The sequence below is a fragment of the Streptopelia decaocto genome, assembly GCF_964273445.1.
Source record: "Streptopelia decaocto genome assembly, chromosome: 6".
Taxonomy (NCBI): domain Eukaryota; kingdom Metazoa; phylum Chordata; class Aves; order Columbiformes; family Columbidae; genus Streptopelia; species Streptopelia decaocto.
In genome coordinates, this window is record NC_138660.1 from 32494094 (window position 1) to 32519248 (window position 25155).

General features: G+C 45.3%; 1 protein-coding gene across 1 annotated transcript; it reads left to right on the top strand.

Moving 5' to 3' along the window:
* The first annotated feature begins 42 nt into the window (after positions 1 to 42).
* On the top strand, positions 43 to 23722 carry MCM3AP (minichromosome maintenance complex component 3 associated protein). Its single transcript, XM_082055237.1, has 28 exons — positions 43 to 883; positions 969 to 1192; positions 1881 to 1959; positions 3673 to 3820; positions 4908 to 5104; positions 5973 to 6112; positions 6597 to 6794; positions 7003 to 7271; positions 7941 to 8103; positions 8647 to 8807; positions 9828 to 10072; positions 10792 to 10982; positions 11876 to 11976; positions 13025 to 13156; positions 13681 to 13794; positions 14304 to 14456; positions 14988 to 15185; positions 15488 to 15556; positions 15930 to 16064; positions 16499 to 16652; positions 16752 to 17010; positions 17389 to 17486; positions 18141 to 18531; positions 18670 to 18924; positions 19637 to 19766; positions 20743 to 20934; positions 21575 to 21719; positions 22195 to 23722. The coding sequence occupies exons 1-28, from the start codon at positions 73 to 75 to the stop codon at positions 22351 to 22353; spliced, it is 5511 nt and encodes a 1836-aa protein (XP_081911363.1). The 5' UTR covers positions 43 to 72; the 3' UTR covers positions 22354 to 23722.
* The last annotated feature ends 1433 nt before the right edge of the window (positions 23723 to 25155 follow it).

Sequence of the window (25155 nt, forward strand, 5' to 3'; positions counted from 1 at the left end):
CGCGTCCCGGCCCCGCCCCGCCGGCGGGACCCCGCCCACCCGCTGAAGAGAGGCGGTGGCGGCGGCGCCGCCATGAGTGCTGGGGGCCCTTTCCGCGGGCCGCCCGCCTTCTCGCCGCCGCTGCGTTTCGGACAGGCCGCCGTCTTCGGGCAGAGCGGTGCTGCCCCCGGTCTCCCCTTCGGCCCTGGGCCTGCCGGTACTGCCGCCGCCTTCGGGTCGCCTTATGGGCTAGGTCAGGCGCCGGCCTTCACGGCGGCGGGCGGTAGTGGGGCCCCGGCGGGCAACGCGGGCTTCAGCTTCAAGCCGCCCACCAACCTGGGCGGCTTCCCGGGGCCGGGCGAGGCGCCGGGCGGCGGGGCCTTCGCGGCGCCCGAGTTCCGCTTCAAGGCCCCCGAGAGCGCCGCTGCCGCCTTCAAGCCGCTGGGGGGCAGCGACGGGGAGAAGGGCCCGGCCGCCCCCGCCGACTTCACCTTCTCGCCGCCTTGTGGCTTCGCGCCCGAGCCGGGCTCCGAGGCGGCGGCGGCGGTGGGGCCCTACTCCTTCTCGCGTCCTGCCGCCGCCCTGGGCCGCCCGGAGGAGAAGGGCCCGCGGCCGCTGTTCGAGGAGACGGGGGAGCCGGCGCCCAAGGGGCTGAAGCGGAAGGAGGAGCGGGAGCGCTCGCCGCGGCAGGCGGCGGCGGGCGGGCGGGCGGCGGTGGCGCCCCCGGAGAAGCGGGCGGTGCTGCTGAACCGGCCCCGCGGCGGGGCGCTCTTCGGCCGCACGCTGGAGGCGGTGCTGCGCAGCCAGAACCGCGGGCAGCGCGACCGCGGGGGGGCCGGCGAGGCCGAGCGGGGACCCGCCGAGGAGCCGCCGCCGGCCGAAGGCCGGGACCCTCCACGGGAAGGTAGGTCGGGCTGGAGGTGAAACCGCGGGACACCCCATCGCTCCTACCGCTCCGTTTTCTGAGGCGGCCGCCAAACTCTTTGCAGATGCCACCCCCGTGACCCCTGCGCGCCGGGCTCGGAGCAGCGAGAGCACGGAGGGACTGGGGGCCCTGTCGCCCGGCGAGCTGATGGCCATCCAGTGCAAGAACATCCCCGATTACCTCAACGACAGGACGGTGCTGGAGAAGCACTTTAGCCAGTTTGTAAGAGTTCGACGGGTCATGACCAGGCGCAATAAAAAAATGGCTGTTGTCCACTTTTTTGATCACGTGAGTATTGGAAGCAGTTGGCACAAGAGCAAGCTTAAACCTGATTGCTTGGGATGGATGCAGCTCTGCTGAGAGTTTTGCCCTGTTTGGTAGTGTGGTGTGTTTTTCACCTGGGGAAAGCTTTGTATCTGAGCCCTGTGTCACAGACAGGTGTGGAAGTGTACTGAACTGTACCTAAAATGTGGTAAAAACCAGAGCTCTGCCTGGCTTTAGCTGTCCTGTTAGCATCCGGTTCAAACACCAAACTGATCCTCCCTGTTGCTTGTATCTTGTTGCCCAAACTTGAGTTAGATATGCTGTTGCGTTCTTGCTCAGGCTCAGCAGCACTGTGGTGGGATGAGCTCACGCAATATCTGCAGAGTGACCTGCTTGCTGGATCTACTGCTATTCTGTCAGTGCTGAGGTGTGTTGAGGACCCAGATCAGGGACTGTGTGATCTGTTCCTGTTTTGTGCTTAAAAAGGCACCTTTGCTCTCAAGTGCTCCAAGCTTCTTGTAGCTCTTATAAAAGCAGCACTTTTTGTGGGGAACAGGCCTGCTGGTTGCATGTAAGTCTTAGGTGAGAGGTTAAAATGCAGCTGCGATAATTTTATGGAAATTGGTAAATATTTCTCTGATAAAAATTGCACTGTGTGTTTTGGTGTTTTGCTGCTAATAGGTTTTCATACATTGCTTTTGTTTTCTTTCAGGCCTCTGCAGCGCTTGCCAGAAAAAGAGCGAAAGAGTTGCACAAAGACATAGTAACATTCTGGCAAAAGAAGAAAACGAGTAAGTCTATGTTTCTAGATGTGATTACTGAGTGGTAAAAAACCAGCATGCCGTGTAATCTGTTCTTGTTTCCTGATGTGCTGAGAATGATACAAAGGTGATCTCCACAGTAGGAATGCTACAGTTTCAGAAGTGTGATTATTTGTCTTGATTTCTACTAGCCACACTGCTCAATGTGCAGTAACACTGAGAGCATTGAGGGCTGGTCATTAGGGAAGCATAAAAGTAGTTGCCTTGCCATTTTATGTGACGTTTCAGCTAGCTCTGTCTCTGCCTATGTGAGTATGCAGGGGAGCGGAAAAAATAACGGGATAAAGCATGTAACTGCTTCCAGAATATTTTCTCAGGCTTTAACAGTCTATGGTTTGGGAGTCCTGGGAGCCAGAAGGGATGTCTTAGCCCTTGGAGCTTTTTTTCTTGTTGGTTTTGTAAACTGTGTAAACTTCCAGCATCTGTAGTACTGTCCTCTGGTATTGAGGAAGCTGTAAGTGAGCAACTGCAAATCTCAGTTGGAAATTGCACTGATTCTTTCTTAAATTCTTGTTGTTCAAAACATTTTGCTTAATCTGAGTGAAAATACTGTTTCAGCCATACGAAAGAGCTAAAGACATATGAAATGACGGTGTAGTTTTACAAGAGAATTTAGAAACCATTCATGGAACCACACAAGAGGAATATGGTGATGTTGACTTTCTGTTCTATATAAAGTAGGATGTTCTTAGGGGTTGCAAGAAAACCTGGTTTCAAATGCCTTGCTACTACCCACTTCAAAGCGTGGGCTCGAACGTGGGCTTCCAACTTTCGGGAAGGTGTCCCAGGAACTGAGTTAAGGACTATTCTGAAGTGAGCGTCTGTTCTGCGTTCAACAATTACATACTGCCTGAACCAAAAAGAGAACAACAATTTGAATTGTCAAGTTGCTTCCCTTTATGAATGCTGTGTGTGTACCTCTGAGATCTCAGCCTGGGGACATGTTTCAACTGTCAGCAAATGAATAGTTCTCCACAGCTTTGACCAACCACAAACTTGCCTTCCAGAAAATGAACAGCTGCGGGGTTGTCTTCCTGAGAATTCGTATCTTGAAGCAGCAGCTGTAGGGGTTCCTATTTGCCTTTGTGATTTTATTGTGGTGTTAAGTCTATAGAAACATGAATGGCAGTATTCTAAAATAACTAATCTGGGAATTCAAGAGATCAAACTGGCTGAAAATTTGGTCCTGGGAGAAGAATTTCTCCCTGCCAAGTGAAGATGGAACTCTTGAGAAGGCATGCCAATGTCAGGCTAGGCTTGGGTATGTGAAATTAATAACTAAAATTCTTCGGCGGGAGCACTGGAAATTGTGGTTTACATAGGTGAGATTAATTTCATATATTGTTGAGTGTTATGATTTGTGGATTAAATCCCAAACCCAAGAGGACATAAATTCAGATGATGATCAGACTTCATTTACTGGCAAGCTGCTGAGCAGTTATAGTTGTTGCTAAGTGATTTTTGATTGAAAAATATTCTTTATAGAACAGTGAAGCTGCCAAGCAATTAGTAGGCTTACTTGGTACATCTTTTCATCCTGCATACATGAACAGAAGTGTTAATCTTGGATTCATTTTCTAATAGTATTTTTTTAACAAACTGCTCACCATCCCCATGGGGAAAAAGAGTTGTTGCTCAAACTATTTGAAAAGTACCTGGATTCATATTTATATGTCACTTCAGGTCCAGCAAAAAGAGAATTTTCATCCAAAGAGAAGAAAACAGGTGAAGATGAAGGAAGGCAAAGCAGCGAAGAGCAAAACTATCAGCATTCTCCTCTTCGAAAACCATTAATAAGATCCTCTGTCAGCAGTGTCATGCCTGGTAAAAGGTACGTGTGCTCCTCTGGGAAGCTGTCTGGCAGGACACAGGGTGGATGGTGGAAAACGATGATCGGTGTTTGCCACATCGTCACATTCTTGTTGGGGAGTGCACTTCATTTTTCTCTTCTGGTTTGACTGAATTACAAGCTCACAGATCTCATGCTTAATTAGAAAGATAATTCTAACTGCTTATTAAGGTCTTCTACTTTGGTTGGTGTTTTGAATATTTTGTTCACAACATGAGTAACTCTGCCTGCAATAGTGAGGCAGAAGGGAATTGAATGAAACAACATAGAGCCAAAATAGGATGAAGCAGTAATGACACTGTTCTGCGCTCATGATTAAATGAGCTTCTGAAGTAAGTAGTTTCATTTGTAGACAATTACAGTTCTGTAGAATGAGAATCCCCTTTTCAGAGTAGCTGGTGAGTTTGAACCGTTCTTATCACATTTCAAGTGAATGGTCTTTGTACAGGAATCCTCCTGTTTTGTGTTGGTTGCTGCAGTGGTAGGCTTGTCATCTTTCTGTGGTACATTAATGGTGTGTCTAGATTGACAAAAGTAACTTGGTATGCACAGTCATAGAATTATAAAATTAGTAATATGTTGTGAAGGAATGCGTGTTCCTTGATTTAAAAAATGTTTGTATCTCTGTTGCTATAGAAAACACTTTTTTTCACACCAAACAGCAGGCTAGCTCCTGGTTCAAAATGCAAACTGCTATGCCTTAGTGATGCAAAAGTGCTGCAACAACCGTCTGGTTCTGTCCACTCTAAGACAGATTCAGTAATACTATTTCTGTTGTACAAAGACTGAGGCTTTCACCACAATCAAGAATGCTTGGCAGTGTTGTCAAGGCAGTGCTGAGGATTTAACCAGATTAACTTCCAGTGCTAGCATCATTGGGATCTTAGTATTTTGATACATACTTTGGTTTTGGTGGTTTTTTTTTTTTTGTTTTTTTTTGTTTTTTTTGATACATTACCTTGTGAAAAAAGTCATCTTCTAAACAGACGTTGACATCCTAAAGAACACTGAACTGGTTAAGGCGGGGGTATGCATTAGTGTATTATTGATAAAAATCTTCTGCGTTTAGTTCTCCAGCAAAGAAGCCTGGTCTTCGAAAGGCGCTGCAGTTTGAGGCGGATATGTTTGATGCTGGTTCTGAAGGGCAGAGCTCAGAGGCCTTGGGACCTTCCTTGTCGTCTCTTGGTAACCTGGTAGGTTTAGTGGCTGAGACATCTGAAGAAAGATACCGTCTTTTGGACCAAAGGGACAAAATCATGCGACAAGGTAATTACACAAGTGTAAAATCTGCTTCACTGTTGGAAAGAAATGAAGTGTTTGGTAACTGTTGCAAAGCTGTTGTGATGCTATGGAGATGGCTTTAAAGAGTCTTTAATATGGAGCAGTCTGCAAAATATTGTTCTGTTGCGAGGGATTGTTATATACATTAATTTATTGTAGAACACAAATCTGTTTTACTTATTGCACATGCATATTTTTTGCGGAAACTGAGTGGCAGATTGTTCATCTCCTGTGAAGGACGCCATGTAGGGAGATAAGTGTCCCTGTAGGCTCTTGAAAGAAAGCTATCCAAAGCCCACTGGTGTTTCCCTAAATTCAAACTATTTCATTATTTCAATAAATGGCCCTTTGTTTCACAGTGCTGGGTTGTAAACCCTTCTGTCATGTACATGCCATTTCAAAGCCTGACCCTACTTTTAATTTAAGATCTTATTTTTAACATTGACGAACACATTTCTCAGCAACTTAACGTGGAATTGGGAAATCGCTGGTGCTTAGTTAGGACACAAAACAGGATAGACTGGTAGGATACAAAACATTTGGTATCTTTTAGAGGCTTCACTTTTTTTCAGCAGAACTCCAGAGTGGAAGAACCCCATCCTTGTGTGTTTCTGACCACGCCAGGGCATGGGTACAGCTTTGCTCTGAGGTGGGAATCTCTAGAGACCTTTTCCCACCAGCTTATTTTGTGAAGTGTTGCCCTAGTAATGTACTTCTGACACCCATCTGGCCAGTGTACAGACACCACTTGAGGTGTCTGACCAGCTTAGGACTCTGTCAGCATATCAGGGTGATAGCTTGTCCTGAAAACAGGAATGAGAAATGCTTAATTGTTAAATTTTATTTTTTTTAGCTCGAATAAAAAGGACTGATCTTGGCAAAGCAAAAACTGTTGTTGGCACTTGCCCAGACATGTGTCCTGAAAAGGAGCGCTACATGAGGGAGACGAGAAACCAGCTCAGTATCTTTGAAGTGCTTCTAGGATCTGACAAGGTATGAGCCCTCTGTATGCTGGGGTTTGTTCCCAGGACAGCAGTTCACTTATTACTTATACAAAGTTGTCAATGTTGTCTAGTTGGTTACAGAGTTAATTTTGATGGAAAAATTCCAGATGCTATTTCATTAATGTCTTTCAATTCTGTGTTGTAAAACAAGAAGGCTAGAGAACTGCTTTTTCACTCTAAGGCATGTCTGTTATTTAGCTACAGACAGGCTTTCAGAACTACAGTTCTAAAACTATAGGGCAGCAGTATACACTGTCTTCAAAGTTGAGTTTAAGTCAACACCTAGGGTTCTGTCATAAAAGAAAATGATGTGTTTGCTCTGGTAGCAGAATGGATGTGGGCTGTTTGTGTGAACAGTGGAGAGACTGCTTTAATAGTCTGTTCCTTACTAAGGGAAAGGCATGGATGGGATTAAATCCTCTGTATGCCTGAAAAGTTGGAAATACTCCTTGGACTTTATCTGCATCTTGCAGGTAGATCACGCAGCAGCAATCAAGGAATATAGCAGGTCTTCAGCAGATCAAGAGGAACCTTTGCCCCATGAACTGAGACCCTCTGAGGTGTTGAGCATGACCATGGACTATTTAGTGACGAACATTATGGATCAAGGAGAAGGAAACTACCGAGAGTGGTATGACTTTGTCTGGAACAGAACTCGTGGAATAAGAAAGGTAAGCAGTGGTGGATGGAGGTGTTTGATAAAAAGCATATCACATAATCCTGTAAAAAGTGAAGCAAAAAGCAATAGCAATCCAAATGTTTTGAACTGCCAAGTGACTCAAAGCACAGATGAAATGAGTTTTCTAAAAGTAGTGCCAGATGACTGTGTTCTTCACCTGTAGTTCAAAAGTACAGGCAATGTTTTATCTTTCTCGTTAGGATATAACCCAGCAACATCTCTGCAACCCGCTGATGGTGTCTCTGATTGAGAAGTGCACTCGCTTTCACATCCATTGTGCTCACCACTTGTGTGAAGAGCCCATGTCCTCCTTTGATGCCAAAATCAACAATGAGAACATGACTAAATGCCTGCAGAGCTTGAAGGAGATGTATCAGGACCTGGCTAACAAGGGGATTTACTGCAAGAGTGAAGCAGAGTTCAGAGGTTATAATGTCTTGCTGAATCTCAACAAGGGTGATATTCTCAGGTAGGAATAATGGATATCACTTGTTTTCTCTCTTTGCCTCTGGGAACAACTGGGATTAAGTCCAGGTAAATTGTAGTGGAAGAGCTTAGTTGCAGTTGTTTTTTTTTTTTTGCCAAAGAAAGTGTGCTGTAGTAATAATTTAATTTTTTGATAGGTCATTTTTAAATGTGTCTTTTAAGAAGAGGAAAAAAAAAATAAAGCTGTGCTTTGAATAACTCACTAGACCTTCTGCAAGTAGTAAAAAAACCAGCCCCCCCCCACCCAAAAAAAAAAAAAAAAAAAAAAAAGTTGAATCTTCACTATTCTCAAGCATGGAAACTTTTTTCTCTTCCCAGAGTGATATGCAAGGTTCACTGATTTATCTGCAGTAGGATCAAGAAAAAAATGTTTTGTGGGCAGTGTCATACTTTTCTGGTCAGTCTAACTGCCATCCTCTCTAGACACTGGAGTGATGTAGCTAAATAATAGCATGCTGATTATGCAAGCATCATTAGAAGATTAATGACTTGTAAATTACGCTGCAAATTCAATTCACAGCTGTTTGTTTTGTACAGGAGTTGCACGTCTTGCTTACAGTTTCTAATTTGAATTCCCTTTTGTTACAAGTTGCTATTGAGTTATGATTGTTCCTATTGAAGCAAAAGTTTTGTCTGTCTTTTGTCTCCACAGAGAGGTACAGCAGTTTCATCCAGAGGTTAGAAACTCTCCTGAAGTTAGATTTGCAGTTCAAGCTTTTGCTGCATTAAACAGCAACAACTTCGTGAGGTTTTTCAAGTTAGTGCAAACAGCTTCCTATTTGAATGCCTGTATCTTACACTGCTATTTTAACCAGGTGAGAAAAGGGCAAATGGAATTTGTTTTTTAAAGCATTAATCAGTAAAACTGTCTGGGACTGTTGGGAGGAAAGCTTCTTAGTGAGCATGAAACTGATATATAACCTTAAAAATAATTTTGTTCTTGGTTCTTCAGAAGTGCTTAAACTTAGCAAGATATAAAAGGCAAAAACTAAAATGCTCTTTTCAACATTTTTTTCCCATAACTGTGTACAAATACATATTATTTCCCCTAAAATCATTGGGAAGCAGAGAAGCGGGCATGAGACTTTTGCAGAGGATGTATCAACCTGCACTCTCAGAAGCCCTTGCAAGCTTTTCCTTCTGCACAAGAATCAAAGGGATATGCTCAAAATGAGAAGCACCGAGGAGGAGCCGAAACTAGAAAGCAACTGCATAGAATTTAAAAAGTTAAATCTGAGTAGTTTTTTGTGTGAATATTTGACAAAGTACTGATTTCTTTTAAACACTATTTTCATGTTTATAGTACACTATTTTAGGGTCTTTATAGTTACGTGGCTCTTCCTTTTATCTTTCCTCAGATTCGAAAAGATGCTCTCAAGTCTCTCAATATTGCCTACACTGTGAGCACCCAAAGATGTACAGCGTTCCCCTTGGATCACCTGGTCCGCATGCTGCTGTTCAAAGACTCTGAGGAAGCAGCTGATTTTATAAGTTATTATGGCCTGAGTGTGTCTGATGGGTAAGTGTAAGGAAAAGGGCGTCTGTGCCATAGAATGGTCACACAGATTAGTGGGGTTAGATCAACATGAAGTGTTAATGTGGATGGGCTGCCCCTGGAGTTTGTAACCAAAAGAAGAGGTGAAGGGCAGGGGCTGGGCACTGTAAGCAAAGCACTAGGATAGGGATGGGTACAAATTGTAATGATCTGTTCTATTTATGGCTGTGGTTTATGTAAAGTTCTTCAATTTTGCATCTTTCCCTTCAGAAATGGGGTTTGTATCCCTGTAACTGCGGTGACTCCCCGCAATAACTTTTTTTTTTGCCCTTATATATCTTTTTTTTTTATAATGCTTCGTTTGATAAGGTGGCAAGAGATTTCAAGGGCACAAAATTACTTCAGCCTTCTGGTAGGTGGTGAAAAAAGCAAGAGAAACATTTGCACCAGAGGAGTGACTGCATATTGAGCTCTGTGTCCACTGGACTCCAGAGGCTTCCTAGAAAGAGACATTGTGGATAACCCTGTAGGAAAAAAAAAATGGTTTAGGTTCTTATCTTGCAGTTGAATTGTAGTAAATTGCAGCTCTCTAGGAAATAAGGATACAGGTCTGCTGCTCAGGAAACTGGCACTGTGGGGATGCATGTGGGTGGGATGCAGCTGAACAGTGCAAAACAGTTTTTAGAGGACATCAGAGGCCAACAATTTGCAGATCAAAATGTCTGTCGTCAAAATACATACATTGTAAGGTGTGTTCATACAGAAGCCTCGTCTCATGAGACTGGAGAAGGTAAAAAAATTGAGCATGCCAGTTAAGAGTTTTGTTTCCTGTAAACATTGTTTTGAGATGATGAATTAGCCATACTACAGGTGCCAAGATTAGAAGAAGATAGTCTTGGCATCTATCATGTGGGATGTAGTCTAGGTAAAATGTACATGGATATTATACACAGTGGGTAAAAGTTAAAAGGAGAAAGAGACAACAGTCCACGAGAGTGCCCAGAAATGTTAGTTCAGTGTGTTCTCTTTTTTATTTTTCCTCAGTGCTTACGTGGAGCTGAATCGCTCAGCTTTCTTGGAGCCAGACGGGTTACGTAAGCCACGTAAATCAATGTTTGTCAGCCAGAAGTTGATGGTGTCGGTCGGGGAAGTTGTGAATGGGGGGCCGCTGCCCCCCGCGCCTCACCACGTGCCTGTGTCCAGCTTCAACGGACAGAACAAGTACATTGGTGGGAACACCCCTGTGGATCAAGCCAATAGTGGCCAAAAATCCAGTGTGGAAGCAACAGGTAAGAGCAAACAGGTATTTTTGGATGCAGCTCAAGAACATGCTGCTGGGTCAGCTCTGTGAGTAGTTTTGTTACAAAGCAGAAACTGTATTGGGCTCATATGAGTTGAATTGCATGGAAATTTTGGGTGTAATGAAAGCATGTTTTAAGTGTACTTGTGTATCTGTAAAAGCTAAAGAAACTTTGTCATTAATAAAAAGATATTTCCCAAAAACAGGAAATATACTAAAGGAAATGAGTGCAATTTTGCCAACATAGGTGAAATAACTTGTCTATTTCAGACAGCCAACCACCCTTTTCAGCTTTTGCAGATTTTGTATTGCAACTGTTTGTTCCCACTGTGTGTATAATAATGTTTTTAAAAAAGCTGGCTAAACGTATTTTTTTTTTTGCCTTGTTGAAAGTATGGATATTTTGCATTTATTCAAGTGGTATGTGTAGGTGTTAAGTACACTTGACTTAAAACAGTTGTTTTATTGGAAATGTATGTAGTTGGTGAAATTTTTGAATGTTTTGTATAAAATATTCAAAAATATAAATCAGTTTCTATGATATATTTTTAACTTTAAGGCAGCAAGCTTCAGTTACGGACTCGTTTTATGATCTGATGAGATTTATCAGACAAGGAAGATTTTGAAGATGAGAATAGTTTTGTTTCCATTTGTGACTGAACTGGTTTCCGTAATTTTTTCTCTCCTCACTGTCTCCTCCCTCCCAAGAAGGAAGAGTGGAAAGCAAAGGTGTGGATCTAGATGCTGCAGCAGTAAGAGTCCAGCCCCCGGCTCATCTTCTGCCCTCGTTGTTACCTCGTCAGCTTGTGCCAATGCTGCCTTCTGCCCCAGCAGCGTCCCAACCTGCTGGACAGCCTGAGCCTCTCCCTCCAAAGCCTCAGCTTGTCTACACAGACACAGTAAGGAAACTTAAAACCATCCTGAAGTATTTGGGAAAGATCTGTGAAATGTAAGAAGAGGTAACCAAATTTCTTAGGTTTAGTTTTCCAGATCTGCATGTGTTATGTAGAGCCTAAAGGAGATGCTCCCTGCTTCAGTGCTGTGGATGCTTTGAGTTGTTGTTTCCTTGAACTGTTCTGAAAAGAGGAAGTCTTGAGTGATTTTTGGATGCAAGCTTGAAAACATAGTGCTTGCTCAGGCTCCTTCATAGAGGAAACAGTCATGTCTGTTAGCATCTGTTTGAAAAACCTTTGAGAGAGTCAGAAAGTTATGATCTTGACTTAGTAGGTCAACTTTGCTTTAGTGAATAATAATGAGCTGTTTCTTACTGGCACGTGTTTCAAATGAGACATGTCAAAGTTCCTTATTGTGGATGTGACTATTAATGTTGGGTTTTAGATGTGTACCCTGTGTATCTGTGCTGTTCCACTTTTCCTCCATCCCACATGTGTTTAGATACGTACTACTGCTGAACCCAACTTGGAGTGTCTCACTGTTTTGTGAAGTACAGCTGCCATATTCTGCCTAAACGTGGCCACATTTCAGTAGTCATTTCACAGAAATTGTGTGAAATTCAGTGTGGAATTAAATCAGCTCCTACTTGTAGAGCAGTGGCAACTCTATACGAAAACTCAAGTACAAAAATAGGGATCCATCTCAAAATTTACTTTTCTTAGCTATTACTTCCAAACTTGAATTGCTCATGTTTAATACAGAAAGCTGTAGAAATACAGGTGATGCTGGTTACAATCAGTTAAAGGAGGCTGAAAGGCCTCACTCCCAGTTCACATGTGTGCCCAGGCCATCCTGAGCAGGACCACGTCTTGCTCCAACTGCTTCTTCTGTGTTGCAGGACATCGCCGAAGTGGTGGACAGTCTGGTGCAGGACGTCCTCAAAGCAGAGTGCAGAGAAGTTGGCACAGCAGGAGCAGCTTATGTGACTGCTGCCATCTGGTAAAGAGCATTTATTGCTGGTAATCCTGGAGTCTGCTGGCAAAGCTGCAATTTGCCATAGTTGGCACCATGTGTGAAGATCATAAAATTAAGCGAGGCAAAAGTCTGTTGTGGAGACTGTCTTAACTGATACAGTTGAGGGAAAAGCAGACCTTTCTTCAGATGTCTGCCAACTTTGTTACAAGCCAGCTAGCATAATGGAAGGCTAACTGCGGACCTCTGTAAACCGTGGCTTACATGACACACCACTGCCACAAGAAACGTGTGTTGTGGATGGGAAGGTGCCTGAAGGGTGACAAGAGGAGTAAGTCTAGATCTGGCTGCTTCTCTGCCTCTAATAGTGCTTCCTCTCCGAGGCACTTGGTAGAGTTGTAGATTTGGGTTTGTGACCAAAACAGTGTTCTTAATGCACCAGTGTTTTGGTTGTTGCTGAAGAGCGCAGTGTCAAGGCCTTGTTTCCCACGCTGCAGCTCTGTGAGTGGTTTGGGGGTGTGCTAGAGGCTGGGAGGGGACACAGCTGGGACAATTGACCCTGACTGACCAAAGTCTATACTGTGTGATGTCATGGTCAGCAATAAAACTGGGTTAGAGGAAGAAGAAAGTGTAGTTTTTCTGCCTTCCGGGGTGGCCATTGATTTGAGACTGGGCATTGGTCTGCCTGTGCAAGGTGGTGGCTGGCTGCCTTTGCTTTGCTAGCTGGGGTTGTAGGGCTTTGGTGGCTGTGTTTTGTGGTTTCTTTGTTTTTTGGGGGTTTTTTGTTTGGTTGGGGTTTTTTTGTGTGTTTTTGTTTTTAGTTTTTTGGGATTTTTTTCCCCCCTTGCCTATTACAGTGCCTTTATCTCCATGAGTTTCCTTGCTTTTGTTCTTCCTGTGTTCTCCCCTGTCGCAGTGTGGGGAGGGGAGCAAGCTGGTAACCGCACAGCTGCTTGACTGGTAGCTGGAGTCGACCCTCTGCAGCAGAGCAAAGGTGTGCTTGAGAAAAGCACAGACATAGGGTTTTGAATTAAAACTTTCTGGCTTTGAAAAGAGTATTGTTGTTTCTGCACAGCACCTCAGAGGCCACTTTGGAGGAACTCGTGACTGAAGTGACAGGGGAGATCCTCAAACAGGTGGCTGGAAGCGTCCTCAGCGCGGAAAGGGAGCGTGTCCAGGAGGAGAGGCGCAGAGTGGAGGAGGAGAGGTGAGTCGCTGTGTTTGCTGTGGGGCAGGGTGGGCTACACACACCCTTAGGCAACGTACCAACAGCTGGTGCCAACCCGAGTCCTTGCATGTGTGCTCGGGCCCTGTTCCTTTTGCTGACAGCACTCAGTTTATCTCACCTTGAACTGCCCTGGGATTGTGCAGACAGATTGTCCCTGGTGACCTGCTAGTTAGTTTGGTGACCTGACAGAGCCACTATTAGTCACCTAGAGCTTCTGGAGAGGCAGATGGATCCCAGCCCTGCTGTGTGCAGGAGCTTTTCCTGCTGAGCAAGCTACTTGTCTGTAGTTGACTGTGGTGAGAATAAAATTAATCCCATTGTTAGCTGTATTTTTGAGGGAAACCTGGCTCCATGCAAAGAGAAACAAGCTAGTGGGAACTCGGTTTTAGGTGAATTATTGCTGATGCTGCATGTAGCACTTGTGTAACTAGGTGACAGGTTTCCCGGTGTGAATCTTTCACTTGTGTAAATCTTGCCGCTTGTGTAAATCTTTGTCCTTGCAGGCAAAAGCGGGAAAGAGAACAGTTAATAAAGCAGTTGAGCCAGTTGGTGGGTATGGAGTTAATGGAAGAAGTAATAAAGGAGAGTGTTCAAGAAGCTTCAGCCAATGAGTTAAAGTAAGTACAACACACCATATTATATATTTTACTGTAGGGTGCTTGCCTAAGGGTAAGAATTTGTCAGGGAGCAGGGGGCTTCTTGGCTGGTCTTCTCTGAGGTCATTTTCAATAGGCTGCTTTAAAGAGAGGGAAGGTGTACTTGGTTGTACAGTGGTTGGCAGTTTGCAGTCGCACTCTGTTGGGCAGTATTGGTCCTCCAGGGTGGAGGGAACAGATGCTTTGTGAGGACAAGGCTGCACTTCATGCTTATGCTTCTTCTGATTCCCCTATGGCTCAACTGTGGGGTCTCTTGTAGACCTTTCTTTGGAAGCCCATGATCAGTGTAGAACTTGAATGACTTCTGTTTTGATTGTAGGCCTTATTTAGAAGGACCACACTGAAGTGTGGAAAATACCTCTCCTTTGCTAAATGTGGTGGTCTTCCTTGTTTGCAACTCGGCTATTTGTATTGGATTTGCTGCAGCCTCCACCTTGTTAGATGTTGTGGTTTGTTTAATTTTGCACTAGGTGTGCCTTAGAGAGAGACCGGCAAGCCCGTATTGCCCGCTGTTCAGAAGAAGTCTGTGGTCACGTCATGGCCCTCTTTCTGGAGGATGAAATTTTCCAGATTGCCAAAGAAACCCTTCAGGAGCTCCAGTGTTTCTGCAAGTACTTGCAACGGTGAGTTGCCACCCTGCAATCAACTGTGCTTCTTGGGAGCATTGTCATGGGGTTGGTTTGAACTACAGATGTCTGGTTATGTTCTTTTTGCTGTCCTGTCCCCATTATAAGGGTAGACTTAGTCTTACTACCAGCCTCTAAGTTACTCAGCTCTATGTGGGGAGAAGAGCAAACCTCATCAAGAGTCAGGTAGTGAGCTTGGTAGGAGATCTCAGCTTCGTTCTATCTAGAATCTTGCAAGAATTCCTCCTTATATTCTTTCTGTTGGATGCTTGTTTCTCTGGATACGTGCTACGTGTTCAGTGGCTGTTGTGGTTTATCTCTGTGCTGTGCTGCCCCAGTGCAGCCACCCTGAAGTGTGTTTTGGGTGGCATTTCTCACTGCTGAAGAGGGAGCAGCAGGCGAGTGTCCGTTCTATGGAGCACCTTCCCTCGCAGAGTTCTTCCTGTCCTAAAGCTGAGTTCATGCATCACTTTGGGGTGTGCGCCTGTAGAAGAGTTTGTTAATGTGACCTTTTTATCTCTTCCAAAGGTGGAGGGAGGCAGTGGCAGCTCGAACAAAGTTGAAACGTCAAATGAGGGTGTTTCCGGCTGCTCCTTGTTGCATGGATCCGAAAAATAAACTGAAAGCACTGTCCCCCAGCGCTGAGTGGCCTATAGCCATGGAGAACTTGTGCAAGAGAATTGTAAACCTGGGGAATGGAGGAAAGCTGGGGACCTCTTGGACAAGGTAAGGATATTTACAGTGGCAGTAGTTGAAAATCTGATTTTTTTGGAAGGCAAGTTACAGAGCAACCCTCTTCCATTATGAACATTAATGGTTTTGTAAAACTCTTTGTTCCTAAGTACCCCCAAAAAGACCCTTTCTGCAGAAATGCCATGGCAAAGGTTGCAAACCTAATAAAACTCTTCTATTAATGGCAGCTTTCGAAAGCATCTGCTGTACTACTTAGGTCTGAGTGAGTTTCTTAAATTCAGTTGAAGTACCTGTTCTATACCGAAAATTACAACTAAGAATCCTTTTGTTTCCAGATTGAATTGGCTGAGAAACAAGACAGTGCATGAAATTAAAGTTCAGCACTTCTACCAACAATTGTTAAGGTATGTTGGTGTTTGATCCTTGTCTTCTTTCTAAGCAAATTGTAACAAATGCCGGAGATGTCAAAAGTCAGTATTGAATGACAAATGATACTTGAGCGTCCACTTGCAGCCCTGCTTCTGGGAGTATTTTCTAGATAAGGGAAACTGGAAGATAAATTTGTGGAAGTGTTAGGCCATCTGATTGTGTTGCTGCAGATATAACTTTAAGGATCTGATGGATGTTATGTGTGTGTGTGGTGTTGTGGTTCTTTTGTTGTGTTGTGTGTTTTGTGGTTTACTTGGACGGTAGCTTATTCAACACAAGAAAAAAATTCCTCAGGTGGGAATGAGCACTAGGGGCATCTTTTCACCAGCTTCTGTATCTCTCTTTAAGTGATTTAGCTTGGACTCCCCTGGATCTTGTCTCATTAATCACTGAACATATTCCGGTTCAACAAGAACATGTTTTTTGGAAGGTGCTGTTGGTTTTGCCAAATGATGATGAATATGCAGAAGATGATCCCAACAGGTAAGTAGAAGTTGGTTGCTGGGCCTATCTTTCAAACAGGGCAGTCAAGTAGAGGAAAAGTAATAGTATACAGTCCTTGATATGTTTTTCCCCTACTGCTTAAGTTTCCAGTTTTTTTTTTGTTGTGTGCTTTTTCTTTTTTTATCCTCCAGAGCACTCTAAAGACTAGAGCTGTAATTTGTTGCAGTGCTCTGTATCTTCTGACATTGGTCATTGAATTCCTTTTGCTCATACTGAGAACAGAAAACCTTGAGATACGTAGCAGTGTGGATAATTTCAGGACATTTAATAGCTATTTAGAAAAATCCAAGCAATATGAAGATTGGGGTTGTGATAGGTTGTGGTATCTTAGAGGTGTTGGTGCTAAAACACTAAAATGCTATTTAAAAAAAAAAAAACACCAAACCTCAAAACTCACTCTTCTTGTTTGCTAGGATACTGGTGGATTGGTTGAAAGCCAAATTTATGGGAGACAAAAGCTGGAAGAAAACAGATTCACATACAGAAGGCAAAATTCAAACACTGACATTATTTAGTTCTCTTGGCACACAAGGGAGCAGAAGCATTAAAGTCAGTGTGTGTATAAAGGTAGGTGAGAATAGTTTTGTGATACCTAACAGGCCATAAAGGCAGGATGTGAATTGATAAGCTTTTGCTACATAACTGTCATCTTTGTTACTTGTATAGGTGGCACATGGTGTGCTCTCTGACTCTGAACTTGATATGGCTGAGATGCAAAAAGACTTGCTTGGAACCAGTGGTCTCATTCTTCTCCTGCCCCCTCGAGTCAGGAGTGAAGATGTTGCAGAAGATGATGTTTATTGGCTTTCAGCTTTGCTGCAGTTGAAACAGTTGCTTCAGGCCAAACCTTTCCACCCAATAGTTCCCCTGGTGGTTCTAGTTCCTGGTCAGGAAGGGGAGGCCACAGAGAAAGAAGTAGAAGAAGGTATATAATTATTTCTGCGTCTTGGGGGAAAAAAAAAAAAAAAAAAAAAGTAAAAGTAAAAAATGCCCCAAGTAGAACTGTTGCAACCAGTGCAGTCTCTCAGATACTTTGTCTGGTAAAGGGAGAGACTGAAGCACAGTACTTGTCAAATCTCTGCTAGAAGTCCTGAGGCCTTAAGAACTGAACAGTATGGAAAGAGACGAACTTTCTTTTGTCTTCCAGTTTTCCTTTGCATACAGTATTTGATTCTGAGAGTCTTTGCGGAAGGGATGGAGGAAGGAAGTGATGCTGTGAATGTATGCAGAGTGTGAGAGTAGATTAGAGGAGATACCTATTTGTTCTTTCTCTGTGTATATGGCAGATTTTCTTATTTTTAAGGTTTGATGCTGCAGGACTTGATTTCAGCCCAGCTTATTTCAGACTACAGCATTGTTGAGCTCCTGGGTTCTATCAATGACTTACAAGGCACCAAAAGGGTAAGAACAGCAAGTCATGTGAAGAGATACTTAACTGGTTTATCGTTAACCTCTTAATTACTAATGCCCCATAAGGAGCTATTATGTTCTCAGTAGCTTAAATTGCAACTGAGTCTTGTGTAATGGGATATTTTTTCCATTGAAGTTTCTGTAACATGGTTTTTGTTCAAAAAGCTCTCTTACCAGTTTTTTTTTCCACACACCTGAATGTGAAAACAAGACATATTTGGAGTGATGCTCCCCCACAAACCCTGAGAGTGTACATCTCCTTGCAGTTCAAGGACTGCCAGGATCAGACATGGCTTCTCTGAGTATAGTCACCCTGGGCTCATTCTGTGGAGTTGTCTTAATTTCTCCCAGATAAGTTTTTGGCATCCCCAGTGTCCTGGAGCAGAGAATTCCACTACACAACTGTACCTGGTGTGAACAGTCTTTCCGTCTGTTCTGACCCTGCTTCATGTGAATTTAGCTTATGACCCTCTAGCTGGAGAATTTACTGTTACAAATATGAGGATGCTCGTAGTTGATTTGTTTGTATTTTGCTGCATAGTACCTTGAATAGTGTTATATTAAACTCAGAGCTGCAGGATTGAATTCTTTGTGTCCTGATCCCTGCAGAGCAGTTTCCAACTGCCCATGTTTTATGTATCGTAGATCTCTGAAGCTGTGGGCTGGCTGGTTTCCCAGTGCCCCGAGTCCCTCAAGCTCTGCAGTCAGACCCTTCGGGAGTACATTGAGGATGGTGTCGATGGGGAATTTGGCAAGCGCTTCTACCATGACTGGAAGGAGAGGTGTTCAGCTGGCCTGCCATCTCAGGAGCCTGGGGTCATCATAGAGCTGTACAACAGCGTGCTGCAGTTTCTTTCGGATGTGGCATCCTCGGAGCACCTTTGTGACTTGTCATGGCCTGTTACAGAGTTTTCGGAGCCTGGGGGGAACAAGCTGTTGCCCCACCTGCAATGGAATGTGCCTGATCACCTGGCCTGGCTGAAGAAGGCTGTGCTGTCCTTCCAGATCCCGTACCTAGACCTGCCTCCCTTAGGTGGTATGTACTTCATGCTGCACTGTCCTCTAGGTGGCACATCATTCCCTCATGTGCCAGCTCTGTGTTGAAATATCAGCCTGTAAGGTGGGTAGTTTTGCTCTGTCACAAATCCTTGCAATTTACTTTTTTTCCTGATAGCTCCTTGGCGTCCAGTTTGCCGCATGATTTTTCAGTATGTGTCTCAGATTGCAAGTTCTTCCCATACTCAACCACTGATCCAGTCTCAAGTGGAGAATCTGCTGAGCAAAACTTACCAGAAGTGGAAAAACAGAACATCTGGGAACTCTAAAGATGGACCTTCTGTTGATGAGATCCCTTGGGATAATATCTTGGCAGTCTGCATTGATCATAAACTGAGAGACTGGAAACCACCCAAACTGCCCGTTTCTCCAGGTATCACTTGTCCTGCAACGTGGATGATTATTCTTGTGCAACTGTGTTTAAGAACTTGACAGTGGTACCTTTATGTGTGGCAGGGAGTGATACGTAGCAGGAAGGGAGCTATGGCCTTGATCTCCTCCTGTAGAACGATACTGTGCTTATTGCACATCTTTCTGCTCTTTGTAGTGTGTCTTTAGTGTTGACTATGACTTGAGCTTGTGATTAACAAAAATTTGTCTTTGTGGAGGAACACGGTCAGTCTTTCAGCCCTCCCCTCCCAGTAGGAGAGGGTTTATGTTCAACCAGAGGCCAATAATTGGTCCCTCAGAAGTCACATAAGCTCAGGTCAGCTGAGATGGCAGATGCCACTGTTACTGAGCACTTCCATGGATGGAGAAATTTTGTCTCTGGTTCTGTTTACTTTTAATTTCAAGCGTGTGGTGTGGTTTTGCTGCCCTATAGGGAGCATCTTTTAATGAAATGACTGAACTTGGATGCACTAGATTTCTTAAGATAAAGCAGCATTTTACAGTTTTTCCCAGTAATCTGGTATCTGAACAGTCAGTCAGTTTGAGAAAGCTCCTTTTTACATGTATATTACAACTTAAAACTACTTCAAAGTGAACACACAATTTTTCTTCAAATCAGCTTTTCAATACTGAGCTTATTTCTGAAGGGGAAAATCTGTTCTAATATTAAATGTTAGGTTTGGCTTTATTCACAGAAGCAGTAAGTGAAGATGGTCAGATTCGTGTGTACTTCTTCAAGGAGCACTTGAAGAACTTCGCTGTCCCTTTTTCTTGGGAACAAGCCAGACTGCGCACACAAGAGGAGATCCGGCAAGGCCGTGAGAGGTGAGGCAGCTGCTGGCGCTGCAGCATTCAACTGTCCAGTGTGCCCTCCAAATTGCTTGTGAACTCTAAGGAGGTTGTTCTGGGCCGCTACAATGAACACGTAGTGCTGCCACAATGCTGAAACCACGTGGCATTCTCCCAGAATGTGCTTGTATACATCTTAAAATGATGTACAAGGTTGTGCTGAAACTGGGTAGTAAGTAGATTTTATTTCTGCAGGGTTACTCGGCTCTCACAGAAATGGATTGCTTGGGTTGGGGGTGCTTTAAGTGTTATGAATGGAGAAATTATCTTCTGCCAAAGAAAACACTGCTGAGGCTTTGGAATTAGACTTTAGGTACACAAAGCATGGAGGAAAAACAGTATGAGGCTGGAAAAGAGCATAGGGATAAATCATGAGCGTACTCGTAATTCAATAGCGTGCCTTCCCTTGCATTCACCTTCAGTTGCACTCTGGACCTGACAGATGAATTAGGTGTTAGATGATTTGCAGATTTACTCTTTGGTAATTACATGTTAATTTTGCAGCATTTTGAATTCAAAAAGAGGCTTTGTCCCCAGCTTGCGGGAACACGTCAGGAAAGTCCTTTTGCTGAGAGAAAACGCTACAGGTTTAGGGGTGAGAGTGCCTTAGAGCTGTGTGACATTGAAGTATTTGAGATCTCACGAGTCTAGCTCACTTCCCCAGCCATGTTCAGAGTGAAGCCAGTCTCCCCTCTTGGCAGCTTAGCTGCTGCTCTGCTGTGGAGCAGGAGGTGTTGGGTACATCCCTCTCTTTGAGCTGGATCCCAGCCCTCTGTCAGATTGAGTTCCTCTCTCATCCCACACAGAGGTGGTTGTATGTTAGACCCTGGTACAAAAGAATGTCTCCAGATGATCGGTTCTCACTCCCTGCTATTTCCATACTTCAAACTAGTAGGGGAGAAAATTGTCACACATACTCATTTCTGTGCCTTTTTTTTTTTTCCTCCCCCAGGTCAAGGGTAAAATCTTCCAGCTCTTTTAAGAAACGCTGTAGTGTCTCCATGATGCCAGGTATGAGCATGCTGTCAGGTCAAGAGAAGAGCGTTCCCAGTGCAGCTGAATTCACAGACACAGCCTCGGCCCAGGAGCTTCTCCCAGAGCGTCTGTTGGCACAGTTGCAACTGGAGAAAATAGAAAACAGAAGGTAAATTTCCAGAGCAGCATTCTTTCCTTGCATCTCTGGCTCAGGGTTGTAAACTATTTCTAAGTTTCACATCATAAGAAAGATGAAGTCCAACAACAGCCTAGACTGTCTCTAGTTTAATCTGATTTCATCAAGCACATCAACGCTGTGCTGTTTCCTGCCAGCTCCTGCTGGCATCACAGGAACCGTCTAGGATGGTAGAAACACTTGGAGCTTTGAGGAATGGTTGGAAACTCTCTGTGGTCAATAGAGCCACCAATACTAGAGTGGTACAGTGTGTACAATAGTCTGTGTCCTGCAGCTTCACAAATGTCTATAAAGTCCACTTTGGGATGTCAGTTTGGTGCCTGTAGCAATGCAGATCACAAAACCAAAGACCTAAAGCTTTTGAAGATGGCTCAAGGGTTTCTTGTTTTCTCCATTGGTTGTGTGTCTTCAGTCTGTGTGGCTCCTTTCTGTACCACAACCTTCTGCGATGTATTTTCGTCGTAGTGGTGGGTTATGTCAGTGTTGGAAATGACTGAGAAGGTCAAGTTCTTCTTGCTGACACCTCTGAACCCCAGAACTCTTGGTTACCCCCCTGGTTACAAGATAAAAGCCAGACTGCAGTCTGACTGGTGCTATTGATCTTTCTGTCCAGGTTTGAAGAACGGTTGCACCAATATCTAGCTGAGGAGATGGAGCCCCTTGGTGACTTTGTAGGTCTTCCTCTCTACCTCCCCCAGTCTCTGGTCACCACCCCAACTGTCACCTGTCCATTGAAGAGTCCTGTGTCATCTCAACAGGTGAGAAAGTGTGGGACTGAGAATTAGATGTAGCTCGGAGGAGTGCAGGTGCCTGCACTCCTGCGGTAGTTGCAAAACCTTTTGTGGGAGTTACCTTGGTGTGCAGTGTTGGAAAGACTTGGGAAGTAAAGAATTGAAAAACTGCACCTTGGAAATAACTTGGTTTTGGGAGGGAGATGGTTTCTGCAGATCTCTGCAGGTGTTAATGCTTTCTGCTGCTGGCAGTTGTAACAGTGTCCCTTGGGGTGCTGCACTTCAACTTGGGGAATCAGTGTTGGGGGTCAGCTTCCCCCTGTTGAAGGCTGGGGACAGAACTAGCAGAACATGCTATTTTTGCCTGACCTCCTCAGGGGTGGAGGCTGCTGACCTCCACAGTCGCTCTCAAAAGTGGGGGAACAGCCCGTCAGCTGAGAAGTCCCTTGTTGGTTCAGGATAATGCTTCTTTCTCAGTCTCCTCTCTTTTCCTTCTGCCCAGGTTGGGAGTCAAGAAGGATGCAAGTTTTTGGAGGAGAAGCTGAGCCCCACGCTGTCGGACAGACTGAAACACTTGCAACAGCTGCTCAGAGCGAGCAAGGAGGCTGAAGTTGCCTCTGAGCTCCACCTCTCTGCTCTGGTGGACATGGTGGATATTTGAGCAGAGCTGAGGTAGATGTGTAGACTTGGGAGACTTGGTAAAGAAACGAAATCCAGGGCTGGGTGATGGGACAGAGTTGCAGTTCTCCTGTGAGAAGAACGTGGGGCCTGGGCCCTTCTCGTGTGTCTGCCTCGCACAGGCAGTGTGGTGTGGCTCACTGCAGAGCTTTGGCTGGTCTGGGACAATCTCTTCTGTTTGCCGGCATGCAGATCACCCAAATGCTTTTCTTGGAAAGCCTTAAATTGACACTTTGTGTGGGGGGGGGTTGTTGTGTGGTGTGTTTTTTTTTTTTTTCTACCAGCTCTCATTGTGGGTAAACACAGCTTCACCAGGAGAAAATGACAGGGTAGCAGAGGCCCCTGTGAACATGGGAGCAGTTGTACCGCACAGACACAGGCCCAGCTCTGTGCTTGCTTCCTGCAGAACCTGCTTTCCAGCAGCACTGGCGTTTGAAGTTGCTGTTCTGCTGCCCAGGAATGTCAATATTGTTCTTGAGCCTGTGCAACACTTGATTGTATTCTATACTTAAGGATGCAAATCCAGAAGGATGTTTGTGCTGCTGGGCCAAAGTTCTATTATGTTGAGTGTTTACGGCACTAAAACAGACGAGTTGCTTATTCTACAGTTTAATTGTCATGCTGCAAAGCTAAACACTTTCTTCAGTCTTCAGTAAACAGCTATGGAGAAATGGGGTTTTATTTCTTGGAAGAGCAGATTACCTACGTTCTCTGGTATTTGGAAAGCTGTGGCTTTGGAAGTTGAAGACCTTTTAGTTTAATATTGATTTCCAACAAATAGTGGAAAGATGGCCCTCATGCCTGCAGTAGTCTTGTACAAATGTTTTTACAATATCAGCAGATTTTTCTCAGGCTGAAACTTCAGCCTGATGAAACACAAATTGTTGCAGCTTTGGGGGTGAACACTGATTACCTTGCCTACCAGAGACCAGTTGTCTCACTTGCTTCTAATTTAATTTGAATTTCTCAGTAGTCCAAAACTGTCACCTGCTTTCCAGAAAAAAAAAAGTGATTTCATGGTTTAAAGTTAGCATTTGTATTATTTCTCTTAAACCTAGATTAGCAATAGTAGCTTAATGTTAAGTTGAAATGAGGAATTTAAACTGAAGAAATTATGCTTTGAGGCTGTTTGTGCTACATCTACCTTTGTTGGGCAGAGTTGTGTTAACTTACACTGGTTTATGCGAAGCAAAGCGCCTGTACTGTTCTCTGCTGTGCTTCCCCCTGGTGCTGATGTTTGTTCTTGGTTTATGTGGAATTCAGCTGTAAAAACCCAGAAGTGTTTTGGGACATGGTTCACATCACCTGATGTAAATGTGTTTTGTACTGAATAAATTTTTAGTGGATCAAAATGAGCTGTCGTTTTGTTGGTGTGCAAAAGCTCCTGGTACAGGATGCTGTTGCTGTGCGCTGCTTTGTTGCCTAGTGTGCAATATCCAAGCTTGCCAGCCTGTTGGGGGACAGCAGTGCTGTAGCTCACAGTTTTGGGGTTCGGTAGAGGCTGGTTTTGCTCCCTGCCAGCACCCTCTGTCTTGTCCCAGGGACCTCCCACGGCAGATCTAGGGCAGGGTGGGACAACTCGGGAGCTGGCAGCAAAATTCCCGACGAGGGTGGGATTCGAACCCACGCGTGCAGAGCACAATGGATTAGCAGTCCATCGCCTTCACCACTCGGCCACCTCGTCCTGCTCCTCACCTCGCACAGCCCCGCCCCTGCCCCGCCGCCGGTACCGCGGGGTGCCCGGGGCGTTCTGCGGGGTTTGGAGGGCAGCACCCCGGGCAGGACGGAGCTGGGCCCGCCGCAGGCTCCGCTGACACGGCAGCAAAATGTCGGCCCGTCTCCCACTGCTACCCAGGTGGAGCGGTAAAAAGCTCTGCCCTCTCTGAGGCTCGAACTCAGGACCTTCAGATTATGAGACTGACGCGCTGCCTACTGCGCTAAGAGGGCGACGGCAGGAGGCGCCCGGGCCGGGCCTCCAGCGGGCGGTCGGCGGGCCCGCTCTTCAGCACGGCGGGGCGGGACGGGCACCTGCGGGGCGGCCGCGGTCAGGCCGGCAGCGAGGGACGGGTCCCGGCGCCGGTTAGCGAGGGGCGGGTCTCGGCGCCGGTTAGCGAGGGGCGGGTCCCCGGGCCGGTTAGCGAGGGGCGGGGCCGCGGGCGGCGCGGGGCAGGACGAGGTGGCCGAGTGGTGAAGGCGATGGACTGCTAATCCATTGTGCTCTGCACGCGTGGGTTCGAATCCCACCCTCGTCGGAACTTTTTTACTGCAGCGCGGGGAGAACGGGGACAGCCCGGGCTGGCGTGTCCTGCGCTGGGGCTGGCTCACTCTCCTTCCTGGCACACGGGGACCCTGGGCTCGACGACTCCCAGCGCTGTCTGAACTAGTAGCAAGTCTCTGGTCCACCATAGGAACGGCATCTTCCCAAAGGGAAAAGTTCACCAGTCCCTGTGCAGTAATATTTGATTTTGGAAAGGGAGACAACTGAGTGGCCCCTGCAGAAGAAATTAAAGAAGTGTCTAAAAGGGCAGCCAGGTCCTGGCGTGGAGGTGGTTGGAAGTTTCTTATCTGAGACTCATGAAAAAGAAAACCACTCAGAAATCCTTTAAAAGAGCTATTATGCTACAAAGTGGCTGTTAGGCAGTAAGATGATAACCCTCTGAAAGAGAAGGGTGCAGCCGGAAAACAAACTGAGACAAGTGAAGTGTGAAGCCGCTATGAAATGGATACCCTGGGAACTGATGGGAGGGGGTTTCGCTCTGAGGTGTTGGTGAATGTGCCTGTTTAT